Genomic DNA, 17,733 nt, shown 5'->3' with positions numbered 1-17,733 from the left:
CAGAAATGAACACAACATGGTAAGTCAACTCTACTTCAATAAAATGAATTTAAAAAAAAAAAGAAAGTTAAATCTAAGGTGTCATGATACTGTCCTGTTGAAAATCTATGTCCATTTTCAATTTCTGTATGTTGACTGACTACCCCATACATAGAAATCTTAATAAACACACTATGAAGTGAGTTCCATTTCATGACGATGCATGGTTAACATCTCAAACAGCTGGAGTTAAGACTGTCTGTGAGAAGAAAGGGAAGGCAAGGCAAGGTGAAGCAAGTGGCTTCTGTGAGTTAGTGGGTAAGGGTTAGGAGCACTCCCCCCACCCAGCCCAGGTTTCATGTGCATCCCTGAAACCAGAGTGGCTTCTGAGCCTTGAACTTGACTTCTAACCAAGTCAATGTGCTTGCTCTTGTACACATCTGAGCCAGGCTCACAAGCCAGTAAAAACTGCTGAGGGCTCAGAGAGCCCGTGGCACCCCTTTTAAGCCTGGTGAAATCAATAAACCTAGGAAGTGGGAGGTTCATGTTTCTCCAGAATCCCCACAGGTCATGTTGTCTGGGAGTTAATGGTCTAAGGAATAAGAATAGGCACCAAGGGATTAATTGTGTGACCCTTCATCAACCCAAGAAAACACAGCAAGAGGCATTTGTCTTCCACACAAAATCATACAAAATTCTCTCTTTATTAAATATACATTATTTACAGTGTAAGTCTTTCTTCTGTACAACAGGAACCATAGAAAACAAAGAAATCTAAGGCTAACTTTCATTTTTCCCCATACAGTGTATTAAGACATGTTACGTGGTCTACAAAACTGACTTGGAATGAGGCAACATCATTTGGGATTCTGTTTCAGGAACAAAAATGAGAAAGTCAAAAGGAAAAGCTAGACTCCAGAAGATCTACAGAGAGAGGTGACCTGCTTTGTGCTTTTGCCGTAATAAGGATCTGACATCTATATTTTTGAAGAGGTTATTTTGTATTTTATTGTTTCCTTGTTAAAAATAATCTCCCTACTCTTTCCCATTCTTCAAAAAGGAGGACCACTATATGCCAGAACAAGACTGATTTCCCATCTGAAGTGGACATTGTAATATGGTATCACAGGGCTCAGCAAACTGCAGCCCACAGACGAAATCTGACCTGTTGCCTATTTTTGTCAATAAAGTTTTGTTGGAACGTAGCCACGCCTCTTTGTCCATGTATGGCCCTCTTCCTGCTACAAGAGCAAAGGTGAGTAGTTGCAACACAGTCTGTTCTATAAAGCCTAAAGTACTGACTATCTGGCCCTATACAGAAAAAGTTTGCTGGCTCCTTACCTAGCATATCCTGGAGGCAGACTTGTGGTTCCTCCCTCAGCCTGCATTCTTATTCCTGATGACACCTCTGCACCTTTTGAGCCTCCTCCAGTGCACCGAGGGAAGTGACAGCCCAAGATAGCACAGCATTATCAGGAGGGCTGTCAACTACCAGATTCAGAAGGAGAACATTCTTGATGCTGGACCTCACTAAATACAAAGTCCTTCTCACCATATAACTATGGTGTTGTAAGCAAAGTTTGGTATTTTTTGCATGAGTATTTAAGGCAGGAGAAGGTTACACAGGTTGGCACTGCCATTCAAAGAGAAGAGACTTTTTCCTGTGAAGACTTGGGGATGGGATTGACTATGATGGGAACGTCTGACTAGGCAGAAGCTCATTAATACTACCCCCTAAGGTGTCACTGAAAATTCTACTATGGGAAGGCCTTCCAAAGAGTCTGCAGGGGAATACAACGATCCTGTTGCATTCTGTTTTCACGTCCTCTGAGGCTACTGCTGGAATCAGAAGCATGAAAGAATATGCTCATGAAAATAAAGACTAGGATTTAATCACTAAAACAATTAGCTTCACCTTTGATCATGGCTTAGGATTACTCTCTTATTTTCTCCTGCCATTTTGCCAAAGCTCCCCTGTATCGCTGGGGAAGGGTGAAGAAAACAGTGTTGCCAAGTAGTGTTGGATGGTCGGTCCCTGGAAGTATTCACTGTCAGGGGTGGGGAGTATCATACCTCAACATCATTCTGGCCTGCCTGTGCATGGCAGGACCAATGAAGGGGAGAGAAAGACCCCTTAGGCTGATTTCAGGACCTCAGGGCTTCTACCCATGGAGCTGCTGATTCAGGATAGTGGAGCTAGGGAGATTTCTGACAGTTCCTTTTCCTTAAAGTTGTATCTGGGTATTCAACCAGGGCTGGTTAGATCATTGTGGTGATAGCTCTAAAGCATCCTGGAAAACTCCTGATGAAATAAACATCTTGAAGAAAAAAAAAAAAGATGTAGCTGACGTAGAGCTGGGAAGGGTCAAAAATATCGTGCCAAGTTAAGTAAAGAATTCTTCATGCAAAGCCCATGATATTGCCTCTTTCCCTAAGGTGATGATCCAAGTGCATTAAAGAGACTCCTGAGTTAGGAGCCAGGAGAGTGGGAGGAGCAGCTGCCAGTGAGTCATGTGGAAGCAGTGACTTTTCTCTTGCAGGATAGTTATCAGTTGTCTCCATGTGTCCCCTCTTCCTCCTCAACCTGTTCCCAGTGGGTGTGGTCAAAACACCCAAACCAACTTTTGCCTTCATCTTTGCTCACATCTGTTCGGCCACTTTGTAGACTATAAACATTATAAAAGAGAGACAATTTGCTTACAAAGTACGATATTTCACTAAAAAAAAAAAAAAAAAAAAAAGTGTGCTTTTCTGTTCTCCCTCAGAGTACCTTAGTGGAAAGTAACACAAAAGTTACTCAAAAACAGAAAAAAAGAGTTAAATATAAAAACCTTCTATGAAGGCTTCCAATAACTGTCAACTCAAAAGGAAATGTGTCTCTCCCTGTCAAACAGAGATGTATGGAGAATGTCACAAAGGAAGCCTGAATAACAAATCTATTTTGACAAAGAGTTTGTGTAGGTGTGTGTTTGTGATTTTTTTTCCCTTTAGGAGGTTCAACTATTTGGAAGTTGTGAAAGCAGGGATGAAAACTAAGGACAAGCAAAATCTGCAAACTAGATGGCTTAACAAGTAAGAGTGTGGGTGAGGAGATGGGGATAGGGTAAAAAAGACCCAAGAACAGTATATCGAAGTAATTCAATCAGACTCTGTGTTTTTTAAAGAAAACACTATCAAACTGCATGAGAGGCATGAAATAGCACTCAGTTATCTTCCAAGTATTCTGGAAGTTTTGAGTTTGGCGACACCATCTTCCTTTAACCACCTTTGCACCTGCAGGAATAAGGAAGACTCTTTGTTTATTTGGTCTACTTGGGACCTCTAGGACAATGGGGGACTAATTATGTCCAAGCCTTGAAGTTAAGGAAAAATGAGTAGCAGAGCTATACACTGTGTCTCAAATTCCCTTTGGCAGGCTTTTCCCAATTCCCAATGCTGTTTTGATGGATTGTAGCTAAGGGGGTATTTAAAGAACACCGGGCGTTGGTGGACAAGCTGTCAAGACTTTTTATAAGAAAGAATTCACCAGCCTGATTCCTAACTCCTGAATGTCTTGGAGCTTCCCAGTGTAGCTCCTGTAACTGAATGAGCTTACTGCAGAGAAGAGAAACGTGTGATTTTCAGGATTGGAAAAATTCCCCCAGAGCACAGACATGAGACCTCACTTAGATGCATGACACTTTGAGTCAATGAATTACTCAAAAATATCCTTCATCCATTCTCAGAGATCTTCCTAAATTGAGTCAAAATGGTTCATCAGGACACAGTAGGGTTTTAGGAGGAGCTGGGGTATGACAAAGACCCCTTAAGGAACGTCTAGAAGAACAAGGGCATGCAATAGGTCACCAATACATGAAGAAAAAGAACTGAAAAAAAAGGAAGAGGGGAGAAGTGGAGATTGCTGTTTCCTACCTCAAATAGGGTCCCCGAGTTGTCACTTAGTTCTGACACATGAAAGGAGGACTTTCAGAACCCCCCACCCAGAATTAAAACAAGAATGGGGAGAATGTACCCTCCCCAAAAGTTCTCTAGAGACAGGTATCAGTTACTCTCACCCCTAAAGAGTCAACCCATCTCCCTCCACAGAAACACACCAGCGTAGACTGACATTTGCTTCAAGGAAGAGAAACAAAGTCAGCTTACTGAAGGTGGAAGTAAAAAGCAAGAAAAAATATATATAAATATTTTCCAGAAAGTATGTTTCTTTCCATCTCTAGCAAAGATGTTACAAGAATGATAGTGTAGAACCTTAGCCCTATATTCTACAGCATTTTATGCATACCCCTATTACAACAATACATGTCTCCCCTGCTAGACTTTGGGCTTCCCAAGGGCAAGAACAAGGCGTAATTTGTATGAACACACCCAATATCTAGCACAACCTTTGAAGTATTGGGTATTCAATAAAAACTTCATTAATGAATAAAGTACAGAACAAGGGTTTTCATTTGTTCTGATCCTACTCCTGTGGTGGGCATAAGTCTGACAAAAGGTGGAAGTCAGGTGGGTACCATCTCTGTTATTACTAAAGGATAAAAAACTGTTTTAAAAGAATCAGCCCTAGGATCCTTAAAATAAATATTACATTTGCAGTTCAGAGTACAGAAGGGCTAAGCTTTTTTTAAAAATATATCTAGAGAAGTGAAAAATGTTTAATTCTGTAGACAAGTTCTCCTAAAAACCATGGTGATCTAACCTATACACACACACAGAGATGCAGTGTTAAATATATATTTAAGGTAAGCAAATACACTGCTGCTTACATAAATAGATTTGTTTGGTGGGAATAGTATCAATGAAATAGCCCCCCTAGAATGTGAAATTGCACAGGTATTTTTTGGTTTTCCTGTAAAGTGACCACATTCCATAAAATATGTTGGTAAACAGCCATTACCAAAGAGTGAGGGTTAAAATGTAGGATTATGGCGATCCAGTTGGCCAGAGCATGCAGTCAGGAAACTGAAGCAGAAAACTGTGGTTAAGGAGGCATTAGAATGCTTTCAAGGACTGTTAGTTTTAGGTTATAATTGTTCAAGGATTGAAACACTCACACAACTCAACAATTACACAAAACTCCATGGATCTTGGTACCACGGAGGAAAGACAGGCAGAGTTTGCACTTGTCATTGCAAATTGTGTTTTCCTTTGGAGAGAGCAGCTTGCTTGCTTTCCATACACATCTGGTGAAAGTTAGTGTTCTCTGGGGTTATGAAATATTCCAACCCTGTAAAAATAATTCTGATTTAGCCCTGAGACTCTTCTTATAAGAGTGACGTGCTGATCGCACTGTCTTGGCATTCGTCATTAAGTCTGTGATACGCAGTATGGATGGATGGATAGTCTACAGATGTGGGGAGGTTTGCTGGTAGATTCTGTAGTGCAGATGTGACAAGGATGGAGCTTCTCAAATTTTTCACCCTGCAGAACCCCCCACAAGCCTATAAAAGTGGATGAGAAAAGCAGATCCTCCAAGGCGGCCTCTGTTAGTACTCCATTTCTTCTATCAATACTGGGTCAGCAAAATATAGTCCCTAATTCTCAGAGATTGAATAATGAGCAGTTCCAGTTTTATTACTCACACCTTCCTTTTCCTTTCCAATTCATTACTGGAGATGCTTTGGGCTAAACCCACTACACTTCATGGTGACTTCTATTTCAGGGGACGAAGGACTATGTCACCAAGCAAAAGGCTGATTTATATAGCATTTTTATGGAAAGAGAAAATTCAGGAGTGAACACTGGAAATAGGAGAGAACAGGGCAGGAAGAAACAGTAAAGATCTTTCCTCTTATGAATGGATTATTCATCTTATTAAAGTTAGAAGGAAAAAAAGTTACCCTTGTTAGAACCACTTTAAAATAAATTTGCTAGCAAAAGGATATAATGGGAATGATTAAGTAAGAATCCACAGAAAAGTTTTAAAAGAGAGGGTGTATTTGGAACAACATCTTCAAGTTGAGAAATATGATTACAAACGAAATCCTTACCCCACGCGCTCTGCCACTGAAAGAAAAGCCTGGAATAGACCTGAAATGGGGTGAAGCTGAGGAGTTCCTCCTTGTGAGCCTTATCATGCAGGAAAGTGTTAAATAGTCAGAAGTGACAGACACACAGAGAACAAGATGGGATGCAAATCGAGTCTGTCTTGTAAAGAGAATCAGCAAGTAATTTCCACGTCTGTGGACCATTCTCTTCGCATTCCCAGCTTACCGGAGCATTTATATCCTTTCCCCCTTATCTTTTTTCCTGAAGCTGGACCAGAGGCAAAGCGTGAGGAATATCACTACAGCAAAATCACCAGGTTTCGTACCACCACCTCGTGTATGTGCCCAAGATAACTTCTTGAAGGAATGACTGTGTTTCATGGATGTTTTGCTATCAAAAGGGGCAGATACCCTGAAATGTGTCACTGCATCATCTGGGAGTTTATGCCTGCAGAAAGAAGTGTGTGTGGGGCCTTTATATACATAGGATGAAGCACATCTGAAAATGTGATGTGCTGTAGGACTTAAGGGCTCCTCTCAGATTATGCAGTGGGGTCTCCCTGGAGCTAGTCAGAATGCCTCACACATCAGTTCATCCTAAACCTCCTAGAGAAATGGCTCAGTGGACAGACATGGATTATTATATCTATTCTAAAATGTGAAACCTGTGTTTACTTTCTTCACCATATCTTTAGTGAGGGGAGGGAAAGAAAGAATTCTGTTTGGTATTTCTTTGCTTTCATGCAGTTTTTTGTTTGTCTTGCTTTGTTTTTTGTTTTTCTTTAAAGCTGGGTTAAGGTGGTTTAAGCTCTTTCATGGTACCAAGTGCTAATTTAGACTTTTATTTGAATTGCTTTTTGCTGCAGCAATGATATATATATCTATCAATATAATAATGCCAGGAATAACTTAGCTAGCATTTCTCACAAAATTGGAATAGGCATTTTTTAAGTTATAGAACATCTACTTCCTAGCAGCTTTCTTTTTACCTCCTAGTTTCAAGCGACTATTTTCCATGCTTCCCCTAGGTTTACGCTATTGTGTGCTGTTCTAAAGTGTCAGCCCTGGAAGAGAGTGGTAAGAAAGGAACAAAGCAATAGCTCACGACTATCAGGAATCCTATATTTGAAATACTCAGGGGATGAGTCAGAGTGAACAATGATGATGAGTTAGGGTAATGGGCTTCCTGTGGGGGGAAAATTAACACACAACAAACCTCTCTTGTTCCTTTTAAAGTGCCACTGACACAAACCAGGCCCTAGCATCTTGTTTTGGTACCCTGAGTTCCCTGGTCGGAGTGGACTTGAAATGGGGAAGGGTGTTGAGGATGACCGCTTCATGCCGAAGTCACAGAGCTCAGGTTCAAGGTAAGCCTGAAAGACTGAATGGTTGCAGAACTGAAGGCTGCGTCTTAGAAAGTGGAAATATGGAACTGAATATGGACATGTGCACACATGTGTCTCTTCCTTGTCTAAAGTAATCAGTCTCTTGAATGATCGTTTTCACCATTATAAGTGTGTCACAGAGGAAGGCAGTCGCCATAGCTGCCTGGTATTCTGAGCTGGTTCGAGGGGATAGATGCTGTGGTGAATGCAGGTATGTTCTAAAACTAAAAGGAAAAAAGAGAAAGAGGATGACCAAAATGAAAGATAGGAGAAAGAGGAGAAGGAGAAACCAAAAATGAGCAACAAAGGAAGAGTATGAGGTGGCCCTGCAGTTTTTCAGATGAAATATTCCCGCTTACACTCGCTCACTGTGTTTTGCAAATCAATGTCATTTCTAAAGGAACTGTCCAAATTTTCCGGATATTCCTTCTCCTTCATCTGGTTGGTACGATGTGACTGCTTATGCTGGTAAAGGACACGACTCATGATGCCGATGATGGAGAAGATGATGAATATCACCACTGCTATTACTCCTGTTGAGAAAGAGGGACAAGAGAGAGAGGGAGATTATCACAGATCATCTGGTCAAGAGAGAGAATGCAAAGTAGACAAGAAAGGCACTTAGGAGAAAGAACCAAACAAAAAACAAACAAACAACAAACTCTGCCGCATGTCCAGAAACAAACACAGGCTGAAATGCATTCAGGCTTCAGTCACAAAAAAACCTCCTCTTTCAGGCTAGTGAGTGCTCAAGCCAGTTTCAATACGAGGAGGTTTTATTTAATGGACTAAGAAAGCCATCAAATAGATATGGAATCAGACTAACAAAGGATCTCTTAGTAAATTCCTTTAAGACCTGCTTTAAAGAATGTGTCTGAATCATTTCTAATTAGCACATTTCTTCGTCATCTTGCAAATAAGTACCTTAGAACTAATTTAGCATCCTAGAAAATATGTAGATATCTCACTTCCCAATACATGCTCTATGGATGTAAACTTGTTTATGGTATATTTTTGCTTTGCTAAAAATGTTTTATTAATAATGAAATGCTTACTAAATATTCAGGGCATTCTACCCTGCTGTGCACTCTGCAAGGTATAGGCTCGTTTGAAGATGGTACCCCTCTGTCCTCCAGAGTCAACTGCAATGGCAAACTTCTGCCCTGTTGTGTCAGATACTATCCTACTTTGATTGTATGTGATTTTATGGGACCTACTTGGCAAGCTGTCCTCACTGACCCTAAGGTCTTTTCCCTACCCTTTCCAGGAAGGCTCTTGAGAAGGGAATAGCAAAATCAGCAAAGTTTACAAGGCAGAGTAAAACTAGGTAAGTTAACAAACCTAGAAATAAATTGGATATAGTGAGTGATACCGCGGAATGAGCTGCAGCATTTAGAGATGAAATACAGAACCAGTTTCTACTCTATTCAGGGTGGGAGGATGTGAACCTCCAGGAATTTTTCTCAGGGGTTGGGATGAATTTCCTGCCTTAAACAGACTCAAAGAAGCCTGTACGTGGGTGGGAAAAAGTCAGCAGTCACAAAAGTCTTTTCTCCATTTGTCAAATGAGAAATTATAGGAAGAGAAACAGGCACCAAATGGTTTCCTATATTTCTTGTCGCCAAACAAAAATCAACTTGGACTCTTTACCCTGAAGTAGATATTCAGGTCAGACATTTGAAGAACTTCTTTAAGGAAAGTGTGTGTGTGTGTGTGTGTGTGTGTGTGTATGTGTGTTTCCTCACAACCTTATTGTAACAATGCACTTCTGTGCTCCCCTTGCCACTTGTCCTTCCAGCCTAAAACACTACTCACTGGTTCTATTGTTACCTGTTTACCCATCCCACCCCACCTTGCCCCTACCAAGCTGTGGGGCAGCATCCATGTCTTTCAGCCTTGTATTCTTGTACTTAGCACTGGTCCTGACCCATAGTGAGGGTTCTTTCCATAGCAGTTAAATAAATGGTTACTGTTGATTTTTAAGAGCAGAACTCCATCTGGTGTGAATTAGTCCCTCTAGCCTGTCAGAAAGCAGAGATGGGGCCACCTGTGAGGACCATGGTTCTCAGATGGAAATGAATTCTGTCTTTCACAGGCATCTTACATTAAACAAGTTTGGGAGTCATTCCGTGTTGCAAGGCCCAGATGGAAAAATCAAACTCCTGGAGGCAACAGCCAAGCTGAGGCAGGATACAGAGCAGTGAGGCCAAGAGGCTGTGAGAAAATGGAAAAGCAATGGGGGTGGGAGGGAGAGCTGAGCTCACAGCAGAGCGGACAGGAGCTTCCTCTGTAACCATATGTGCTGCTAGATCGGAAACTACAGTCCCGTGGGCTTCACCGTGTTCATTAGATCCACTCGGTGGAGAAAACCCAACAGCACTACAGCTTTGCCCATCTGTCTGCCCCAACATGGCTTTTTCCCATATGTAGTTTTATTAGTTTGCTTTGTGCTTTAGGAAAAATGACAAGTGGATGAGATCGACAGGATGCACGCTGCCTGTCTCAAAGTAAATTATCCAACTGTTGACTATGCGCTCAGCTGCCTGGTGGTTCAGGGAGGGATCCCTTCATAGAGCTGCTGGTGCCGGGCTTGGAGGGGAGGGTGCCTTTGATCATCCCAGCATGTGTGATTATTCATGAAAAACCTCACGTTCTTAGATCATGCAGGGTTCTGGGTGCTGGATAGCCACACTGAGGAAGGATTCAGGTAAGTTTCTCCAGAGCACAGAACCACTGATGTCTTTTCTGCTTTCCGCCACAAAGAATGGTTTACCTCCGATGAGAGCCGAGTCGCTTTGCACTGCGTTGGTGAGTGGTTCCCGCTCATCTGTCTTCCCAAAAAGATCTGAAAGGTGTAAAAGACACTCAAAGTCCTAGAAGAAGATCTGAAATATGGCATTGTGATGACACACCTGTGTGTTAGACCAGGTGTTCTCAAATAGTTGGCATTTTGGAAGGAAGCCAAACATACCCAGAAAAGCATTTTAAGTATACTGCTTACACCCTGTAGTTTCATGACCCTGTTCGTTTCTATGTAAGTTGTAAGACAAGAGGTTAAAAGACATGATGGTGGTACTCTGCTTGTATCTGCCTTGGCCTGCAGCTTACCTCTCAGCCTACCCTTGAAGTCCCTTTATTATTTGCTGGACAGTTCCTATGCATGTCAATGACTTCTTCCCTCAAGCACACCTGCCTCTGATTCAGAGGTTTCTTTAATTACAATAGATTTCTGACTCCATTGGCAGGAAAGGGCAAATTGCTGGTGAATTAGCACCCCCAAGAAACCCTCACACATTTTACTATATGTACATTAACATATACGGTGTAAAAAAAACAAAACGCATCAAGTTTGAAGGCACATAGACCTGGTTTCGAATCCTAGCTCTGACACTTATTGGTCTGGTGACAGTGAGCTACATACATTTTTTAAATAGCAATCTGCAAATGTATTAAAGGGAGCTAATGATCCTATAGGTATGCATATAGTGCACATAAAATTGTCAGGACCTATAGCACCTCTCATTAGTATTGCTGTATCATTTAATCCTCAAGAAATGACTACAACATGATTATAATTTTTTCCAATCTCACAGATAAGGAAATTATATCAAAGTCATTAAGTAACCTGCCCAAAGTTCTGTAGTTCATTCATGGAAGATTCAGAATTCCAATCAAGGTTAGCCAAGTGTCATACTCAGGTTCTTTCTAGTATACATACCTGACCATTGCCAAGAAAACACCAAGATTGGTGATGAGCAGGCAGCAGCAAAACTCTGTGCCCTTTCTTTGCTTGTAATTCATAACTTATTCAGCAATTGATGACCACACCTGATTAAAATAAATCCTAAGAACATCCAAGACACGTAGGATGACAGTGACTAAGAAAAAGTATTTTAGGAAGCGGCAAAATAAGAGAAGGTATATGGATGGTAGTCCTGTGGGACTTTCCTTTTATCAAGGAAGGTCGCTTTTAATCACATGAATTGTATTATTGATAGATCAACAACCAGCCTGCCTTCCCGACCCCTAAACTCTTTAATCCTTAGAGCAGCAACCACTTAAACAATAGCAAATATATATATATATATATATATACATTTTCAGATTGTTATTCAAAAATGTATGTAACTCAATGTCACCAGACCAATAAGTGTCAGAGCAAGGATTTCAACACAGATCAATGTGCCTTCAAGCTTGCTGCTCTTTTTTTAAATAACATATATGTTAATGTACATACAGTTAAATATATACACATATATCTATTTCTAACTACTCATTACAATTAGGATTATCTAAGCATATTAAATATCACTAAGAAATCAGTCATAATTCCTAACCACCTGTAATCATACAAGGTAAGGAATTGGGTAATATTAGCCTTTAGACTGGAAGCTTCTTGAAGACATCAAAGTAGCACTGGTGAGAGAAGTTCCCTTGAGTATTTTCTTGCACACCTGATGAAGAATGCACCGTTGTCACTGCATTCACATCCGAATCCATCATCGAGGCACAGCTGGATTCTGTCAATATCCCTTGGATGGTTACAGGTGCGGCGGTGGCATGACGCAGGGCTGCCTTCAGTGGTGCTATATGGTTGTATTGGACTGAAGCCAGACAGCCAACAAAACCCAGGGTGTTTGCTTTAGCAACTTCAGAATCCAATCCAAGATTCTCTGCAACATGAAAGACAGTCAGTTTTTTTAAACTATGCTCCATATCTACTTTAAGTAATGTCTGAAATTACAGAAATTACCTCGTTATTTTTTGAATAAAGGAAATTGTCCCCCAGTTCTCTTTATCTCCTCTTTCCAAACTCTCCCCCCACTACCAGTGTCAGTATATCAACTACATATCATAGAAAATTGCTAGGGCTATCTTGCTTTGAGATAATGTTTCAAACTTCTAAATTTTCATTCATGTATTTTATGAACTGTAACGAATACTTAGTAAATCTCTTCTACACTCTAGATGTTTTATAGAATTTAGATCATTATCTCCATCACCATTTATTTATGGATTCTGGTGATTAATTCAAGCATACTACAAAGCTCATTACAACATTTCACTCAAAATGATAGCAAGAAAAAAATGAAAAGAGGAAGACAGAGTGGTTAGAATTCAAAGTGGTCCTCTCAGAAGTTTATCATGTTTGGTGTTTTAAGCAGCTTGTACTCCCACCTTCTAGTCAAGATTTTCACATGCTTAGTTCTGTCCGTGGTACTGATCGGTGAGCGTGGATTTTCTGACAGAAATCAATCTCTAAAAGTATCTTTGAATCTTTATAAAAGATAATGAGGCAATCATTTATGATTCACAACAAGATAAAATGTCTCATTGTCTTCAAGATTTGTGGTAAGATTGGTCAGTAGCCCATTTCTTTATTTTAACAAGGATCATTTGGACAAATTGCTGTGATGCAATTACATAAAACTACAATACGGGATGAACCTTTTATTTTTCCCCCCTTTAAGGCATAACAGTTTCAACAGACCTAGATTGTTCAGATAGATATTTTATTATGATAATCTCTTTATTTTCTGGAAGAGGACAAGGACTTTCCTCTCTATCAGGTAAATTATAATTTATTTCCATCATAAATGATCAAAGACTGCTGCCAGGGATCACCAACAAAGCACTTTGTTGGCCACATTTAGGGAAGACATATAATGGACATATGGATCAAAATGAGAAATTAACATACTTTAACAGTGTTTTTTCTAGTTTTGTCCTCATTATTGTCTCCCCCTTCAACACCCATGTAAACCTTGCTAATTTATCATCACTCTCTTCTTACAGGAAAAGAAAAGAAATCATGTATTAATTTTATGTGGCTATTGTAACAAATTAGTACAAACTTAAACAGCATAAAACAACACAAATGTTTTGTTTTACATCTCTGCAGAAGTCTGATACCGGTCTCACTGGGCTAAAATCGAGCTGCTGTTAATCTGCATTTTTTCTAGAGCCTCCAGGGAATAACCCATCTCTTTGTCTTTTCTAACTCTCCCAAACCACCCATATTCCTTGGTTTATAGCCCCCTTCCTGTATCTTCAAAGCCAGCAATGTTGCACTTCTGTGTATCTTTCTTCCAAAGTCACTTTTAATACTAATTCTCTTCTTTTGCCCCTTCTTCCACTTTTAAGGACCCTCGTGATTGTACTGGGCTCAGCCAGTTAATCAAGGATAATCTCCCTATTTTTTTTTTTTTTTTTTTTTTTTTGCGGTACGCGGGCCTCTCATTGTTGTGGCCTCTCCCGTTGCAGAGCACAGGCTCCGGACGCGCAGGCTCAGCGACCATGGCTCACGGACCCAGCCGCTCCGCGGCATGTGGGATCTTCCAGGACCGGGGCACGAACCCGTGTCCCCTGCATCGGCAGGCGGACTCTCAACCACTGCGCCACCAGGGAAGCCCCAATCTTCCTATTTTAATGACAGCTGCTTAGCAACATTAATTCTTCTTTACCAGTTAGCTTAACATATTCACAGGTTCTGAGGATTAGGATTTGGCTATTTTTGTGGGTCATTATTCTTCCTACCACTCCATTCTTCTTGAGATTCTGTGAGAACTTTCCAGTTAATGATAATCAAAATTAATAGAGATGTGAATCGACACTCTTCAAGTGTGTAAGAACATGGGGCAGGGGTGGGGAGGAAACTATGGGCTTCCAAATATTCCTGTAAATATCCTACAGTGGTGGTACCTATTTGTTATGTACTCATGAAAGCATCACGTATGCCTATTTCTCATTCTATGCTTACAAAGACTGAGATTATGAGCATAAGCGACTGCTCAAACACTGTTATGCAAAAGTCTTCCACACCAAAAAGCTTTAATTAAGACTAAGTGCTATTTGTCGAGTGTCAACAGAACTCAATGTACCCTAGTGTAATTCAGAATGCACATTAGCTACTGATTGGTAGTTTTCATGGGATAGAGTTAGAGATCAGAAGTATTTACAGAAGGAAGACAAGAGAAGGGAAGCATAAACTTGTATGAAGATTTTTTCCTTGTGGGATTTCAAAGCAGTGGAAAGTGACATGTCACTGCAGCTATGCCTTAAGGGTCTAAGTCAAAACTGCCGGATCTTATTCCTAGAATTCAGTTAAAAAGAAGCCTGTATTGGTGACAAGGTCTTTGAAGGATATCGTTATTCTGACCACCATGAATCCAAGTTCCAGGTAAAAGAATCGGCACATGGATAAATAGGGGGAAATGTCAGAAAATGACCACCTCTCTTTAATGGAAGAAATGTTTTGGATCAAGTCTTATCTCTAGGAAAGTTAATTTATTCTAGATGTATAAAAAGCATGCAAACCTTGAGAGGGTTCTGAAAAGAAATGAAGAAAACAAGAGTCCTTGATAGCAGAAAATACTCTCAGTATGAGTCCCGGCATAATGATTTCTCAGATTCTTACATATATGGAGAGGCAAAAAAAAATGTTAAGATGGTTCCAGATTATATTTACTTCTTATAAATTTGTTACCTAATATGTGGTAAGAAACAGTTGTTTGCTAAAAATGCATTTGTTCAATAGTCAACACCTATTGGGTACCTACTATATAATAATGTAATATTTTTAAAATTATTGAAATGTGATTGATGTACAGTATTATGTTAGTTTCAGGTGCACTATAGAGTGATTTGACATTTGCGTACATTATGAAATGATCACAATGATAAATCTAGTAACCATCTGTCCCCAAAGTTATTACAATATCATTGACCATATTTCTTATGCTGTATATTATATCACCATGGCTTATTTATTTTATAACTGGAGGTTTGCATCTCTTAAACCCATTCACCTATTTTGTCCACCCTCCACCTACCCCACCCACCCATTCTGGAAACCACCAGTTTTTTCTCTGTATGACTGTTTTCATTGTTTGGTTTGTTTGTTTATTTTGTTTAGTTTTTAAGAATCCACATAATAAGTGAGATCATATGGTATTTGTCTTTGTATGACATTTCACTTAGCATAATACCCTCTAGATTCATCCATGTTGTAGCAAATTATGAATTTAACCATTCATCTATCCATGGGCATAGGCACTTAGGTTGTTTCCATATCCTGGTTATTATAGATAATGCTTCAATGACATTGGAGTGTATAGATCTTTTCAAATTAGTGTTTCTGTTTTCTTTGGGTAAATACCCAGATATGAAAATGCTAGATCATATAATATTCCATTTTTAACTTTCTGAGCAAACTCCATACAGTTTTCCATAGTGGTTGAACCAACTTACAATCCCACAAAAAGCACACCAGAATTCCCTTTTCTTTACATCCTCACCAACACTTGTTATTTTTTCTTCTTTTTGATAACAGCCATTCTGACAAATGTGAGATGGTATTTGATTGTGGTTTAGATTTGCATTTCCCTGACGATTCAGGATGCTGAGCATCTTTTCATGTTTCTGTTGGCCACCTGTATGTCTTCTTTGAAAAAACAAGTCTATTCATGCCCTCTACTCATATTTTTAATATTTTGAAATTGTGTTCTGTGTATATTTTGGATATTAATCCCATGTTGGATATATCAATTGCAAATATTTTCTTCCAACTAAGATGCCTTTTCATTTTGTTGATAGTTTTCTTTGCTGTGCAAAATCTTTTTAGTTTGATGTAGTCCCATTTAATTATTTCTGCTATTGTTTCACTCGCCTGAGACAGATCCAAAAAAATATTGCTAAGACTGATGTCAAAGAGTGTACTTCCTTTGTTTTCTTCTAGGAGCTTTATGGTTTCAGGTCTTCATTGAAGTCTTTAATCCATTTTTAGTTTGTTTCTGTATATGATATGAGAAATTAATCCAGTTTGATTCTTTTGCATATAGCTGTCTAGTTATATCCAACACTATTTACTGAAAATATTTTTCCCATTTTATATTCTTGCCTACTTTGATGTGGATTAATTGACCATATAAGTGTGGGTTTATTTCTGGGTTTGCTATTCTGTTCCATTGATCTATGTGTGTGTGTGTGTGTGTGTGTGTGTGTGTGTGTGTGTGTGTGTGCGTGTCGGTACCATAATGTTTTGATTATTTTAGTTTTGTAGTATAGTTTGAAATTAAGTAGTGTGATACCTCCAGTTTTTTTTCTTCTTTCTCAAGACTGCTTTGGCTATTCAAGGTTAGTGTGTGTGTGTGTGTGTGTGTGTGTGTGTGTGTGTCTGTCTGTCTGTCTGTCTGTCTGTGTGTCTGTGTGTGTCTGTGTTTTCATACAAATTTTAGAATAATTTGTTCTAGTTCTGTTAAAAATGCCACTGAAATTTTGATAGGGATTGAACTGAATCTTTAGATTGCTTTGGGTGGTATGGCTTTAATAATATTCATTTTTCTAATCCATGAATATAGTGCATATATAGAGGATTTTTTTGCATCTATGTTCAGAAGTTACAAGTTTGGTTTGTAATTTGCTTTTTTCCTTTTCCTTCCTTTCTTCTTTTCTTTTCTTTCTTCTTTCCTTCCTTTCTCTCTCTCTCTCTCTCTCTCTCTCTCTCTCTTTCTTTCTTTCTTTCTTTTGTGTGTGCAGGTCTTTCCTGGTTTTGACATCAGTGTGATACTCACCTCATAGTATGAATCCAGACGCATTCTTTCTTCTTCAATTTTTTGGTATAATTTGAGAAGGACAGGTGTTAACTCTTCTTTAAATATTTGGTAGAATTCACCTTTGAAGCCATCTGGTCCTGGACTTTTGTTCATTGGGAGAATTTTTTTAAATTAATTTAAAAAAATTTAAATGATTCAATTTCATTACTGTTAATTGGTCTGTTCATATTTAATATTCCTGATTTCAGTCTCAGGAGACTGTAGGTTTCTAGGAATTTATTCTTTTGTTCTAGGTTGTTCATTTTATTGACATATGATTTTTGTAGGTGTCTCTTAGGATCCTTTGTATTTCTGTGGTGTTAGTTGTAACTTCTCCTCTTTCTCTTCTGATTTCATTTATTTGGGCCCCCTCTCTCTTTTCTTCTTGATGAGTCTGGCTAAAGGTTTCTCAATTTTGTTCAGCTTTGCAAAGAACCAGCTCTTAGATTCATTGATATTTTCTTTTTTTTTTTTTTTTGGCTCAGTTTCATTTATTTCTGCTCTGATCTTCATTTCTTTCCTTCTACTATCTTTGGGTTTTGTTTGTTCTTCTTTTTCTAGCTCTTTTAGTGTAAAGTTAGATTGTTTGAGATTTTTCTTATTTCCTGAAGTAGGCTTGTATTGATATAAAATTTCCTTTTAGACCTGCTTTTGCTGCATCCCATAGAATTAGGATCACTGTGTTTCCATTTTTATTTGTCTCCATGTATTTTTTTTTAATTTCCTCTCTGATATCTTCAGTGATCCATTGGTTGTTTATTAGCATACTGTTTAGACTCCACATGTTTGTGT

The 17,733-nt window shown here is 39.1% G+C and overlaps 1 protein-coding gene across 1 annotated transcript in view; it reads right to left on the bottom strand.

The window, feature by feature from the left end:
- Window positions 1-2,304: 2,304 nt before the first annotated feature.
- The window catches only part of CNTNAP5 (contactin associated protein family member 5), an 886,651-nt gene continuing 871,222 nt past the window's right edge, over window positions 2,305-17,733 (bottom strand). Inside the window, exons 22-25 of the mRNA XM_030840366.2 lie at window positions 11,803-12,021; window positions 10,122-10,193; window positions 7,708-7,881; window positions 2,305-2,645 (exon numbers count right to left, since the gene is read on the bottom strand). Of these exons, the coding sequence (XP_030696226.2) occupies window positions 2,620-2,645; window positions 7,708-7,881; window positions 10,122-10,193; window positions 11,803-12,021 (491 nt within the window). The 3' untranslated portion in view covers window positions 2,305-2,619. The remainder of the gene's footprint in view (window positions 2,646-7,707; window positions 7,882-10,121; window positions 10,194-11,802; window positions 12,022-17,733) is intronic.

Source organism: Globicephala melas, chromosome 7 (genome assembly GCF_963455315.2).
Source record: "Globicephala melas chromosome 7, mGloMel1.2, whole genome shotgun sequence".
Taxonomy (NCBI): domain Eukaryota; kingdom Metazoa; phylum Chordata; class Mammalia; order Artiodactyla; family Delphinidae; genus Globicephala; species Globicephala melas.
Note: the sequence above shows the minus strand (reverse complement) of the source record. Positions and strands in the feature narration are given on the sequence as shown.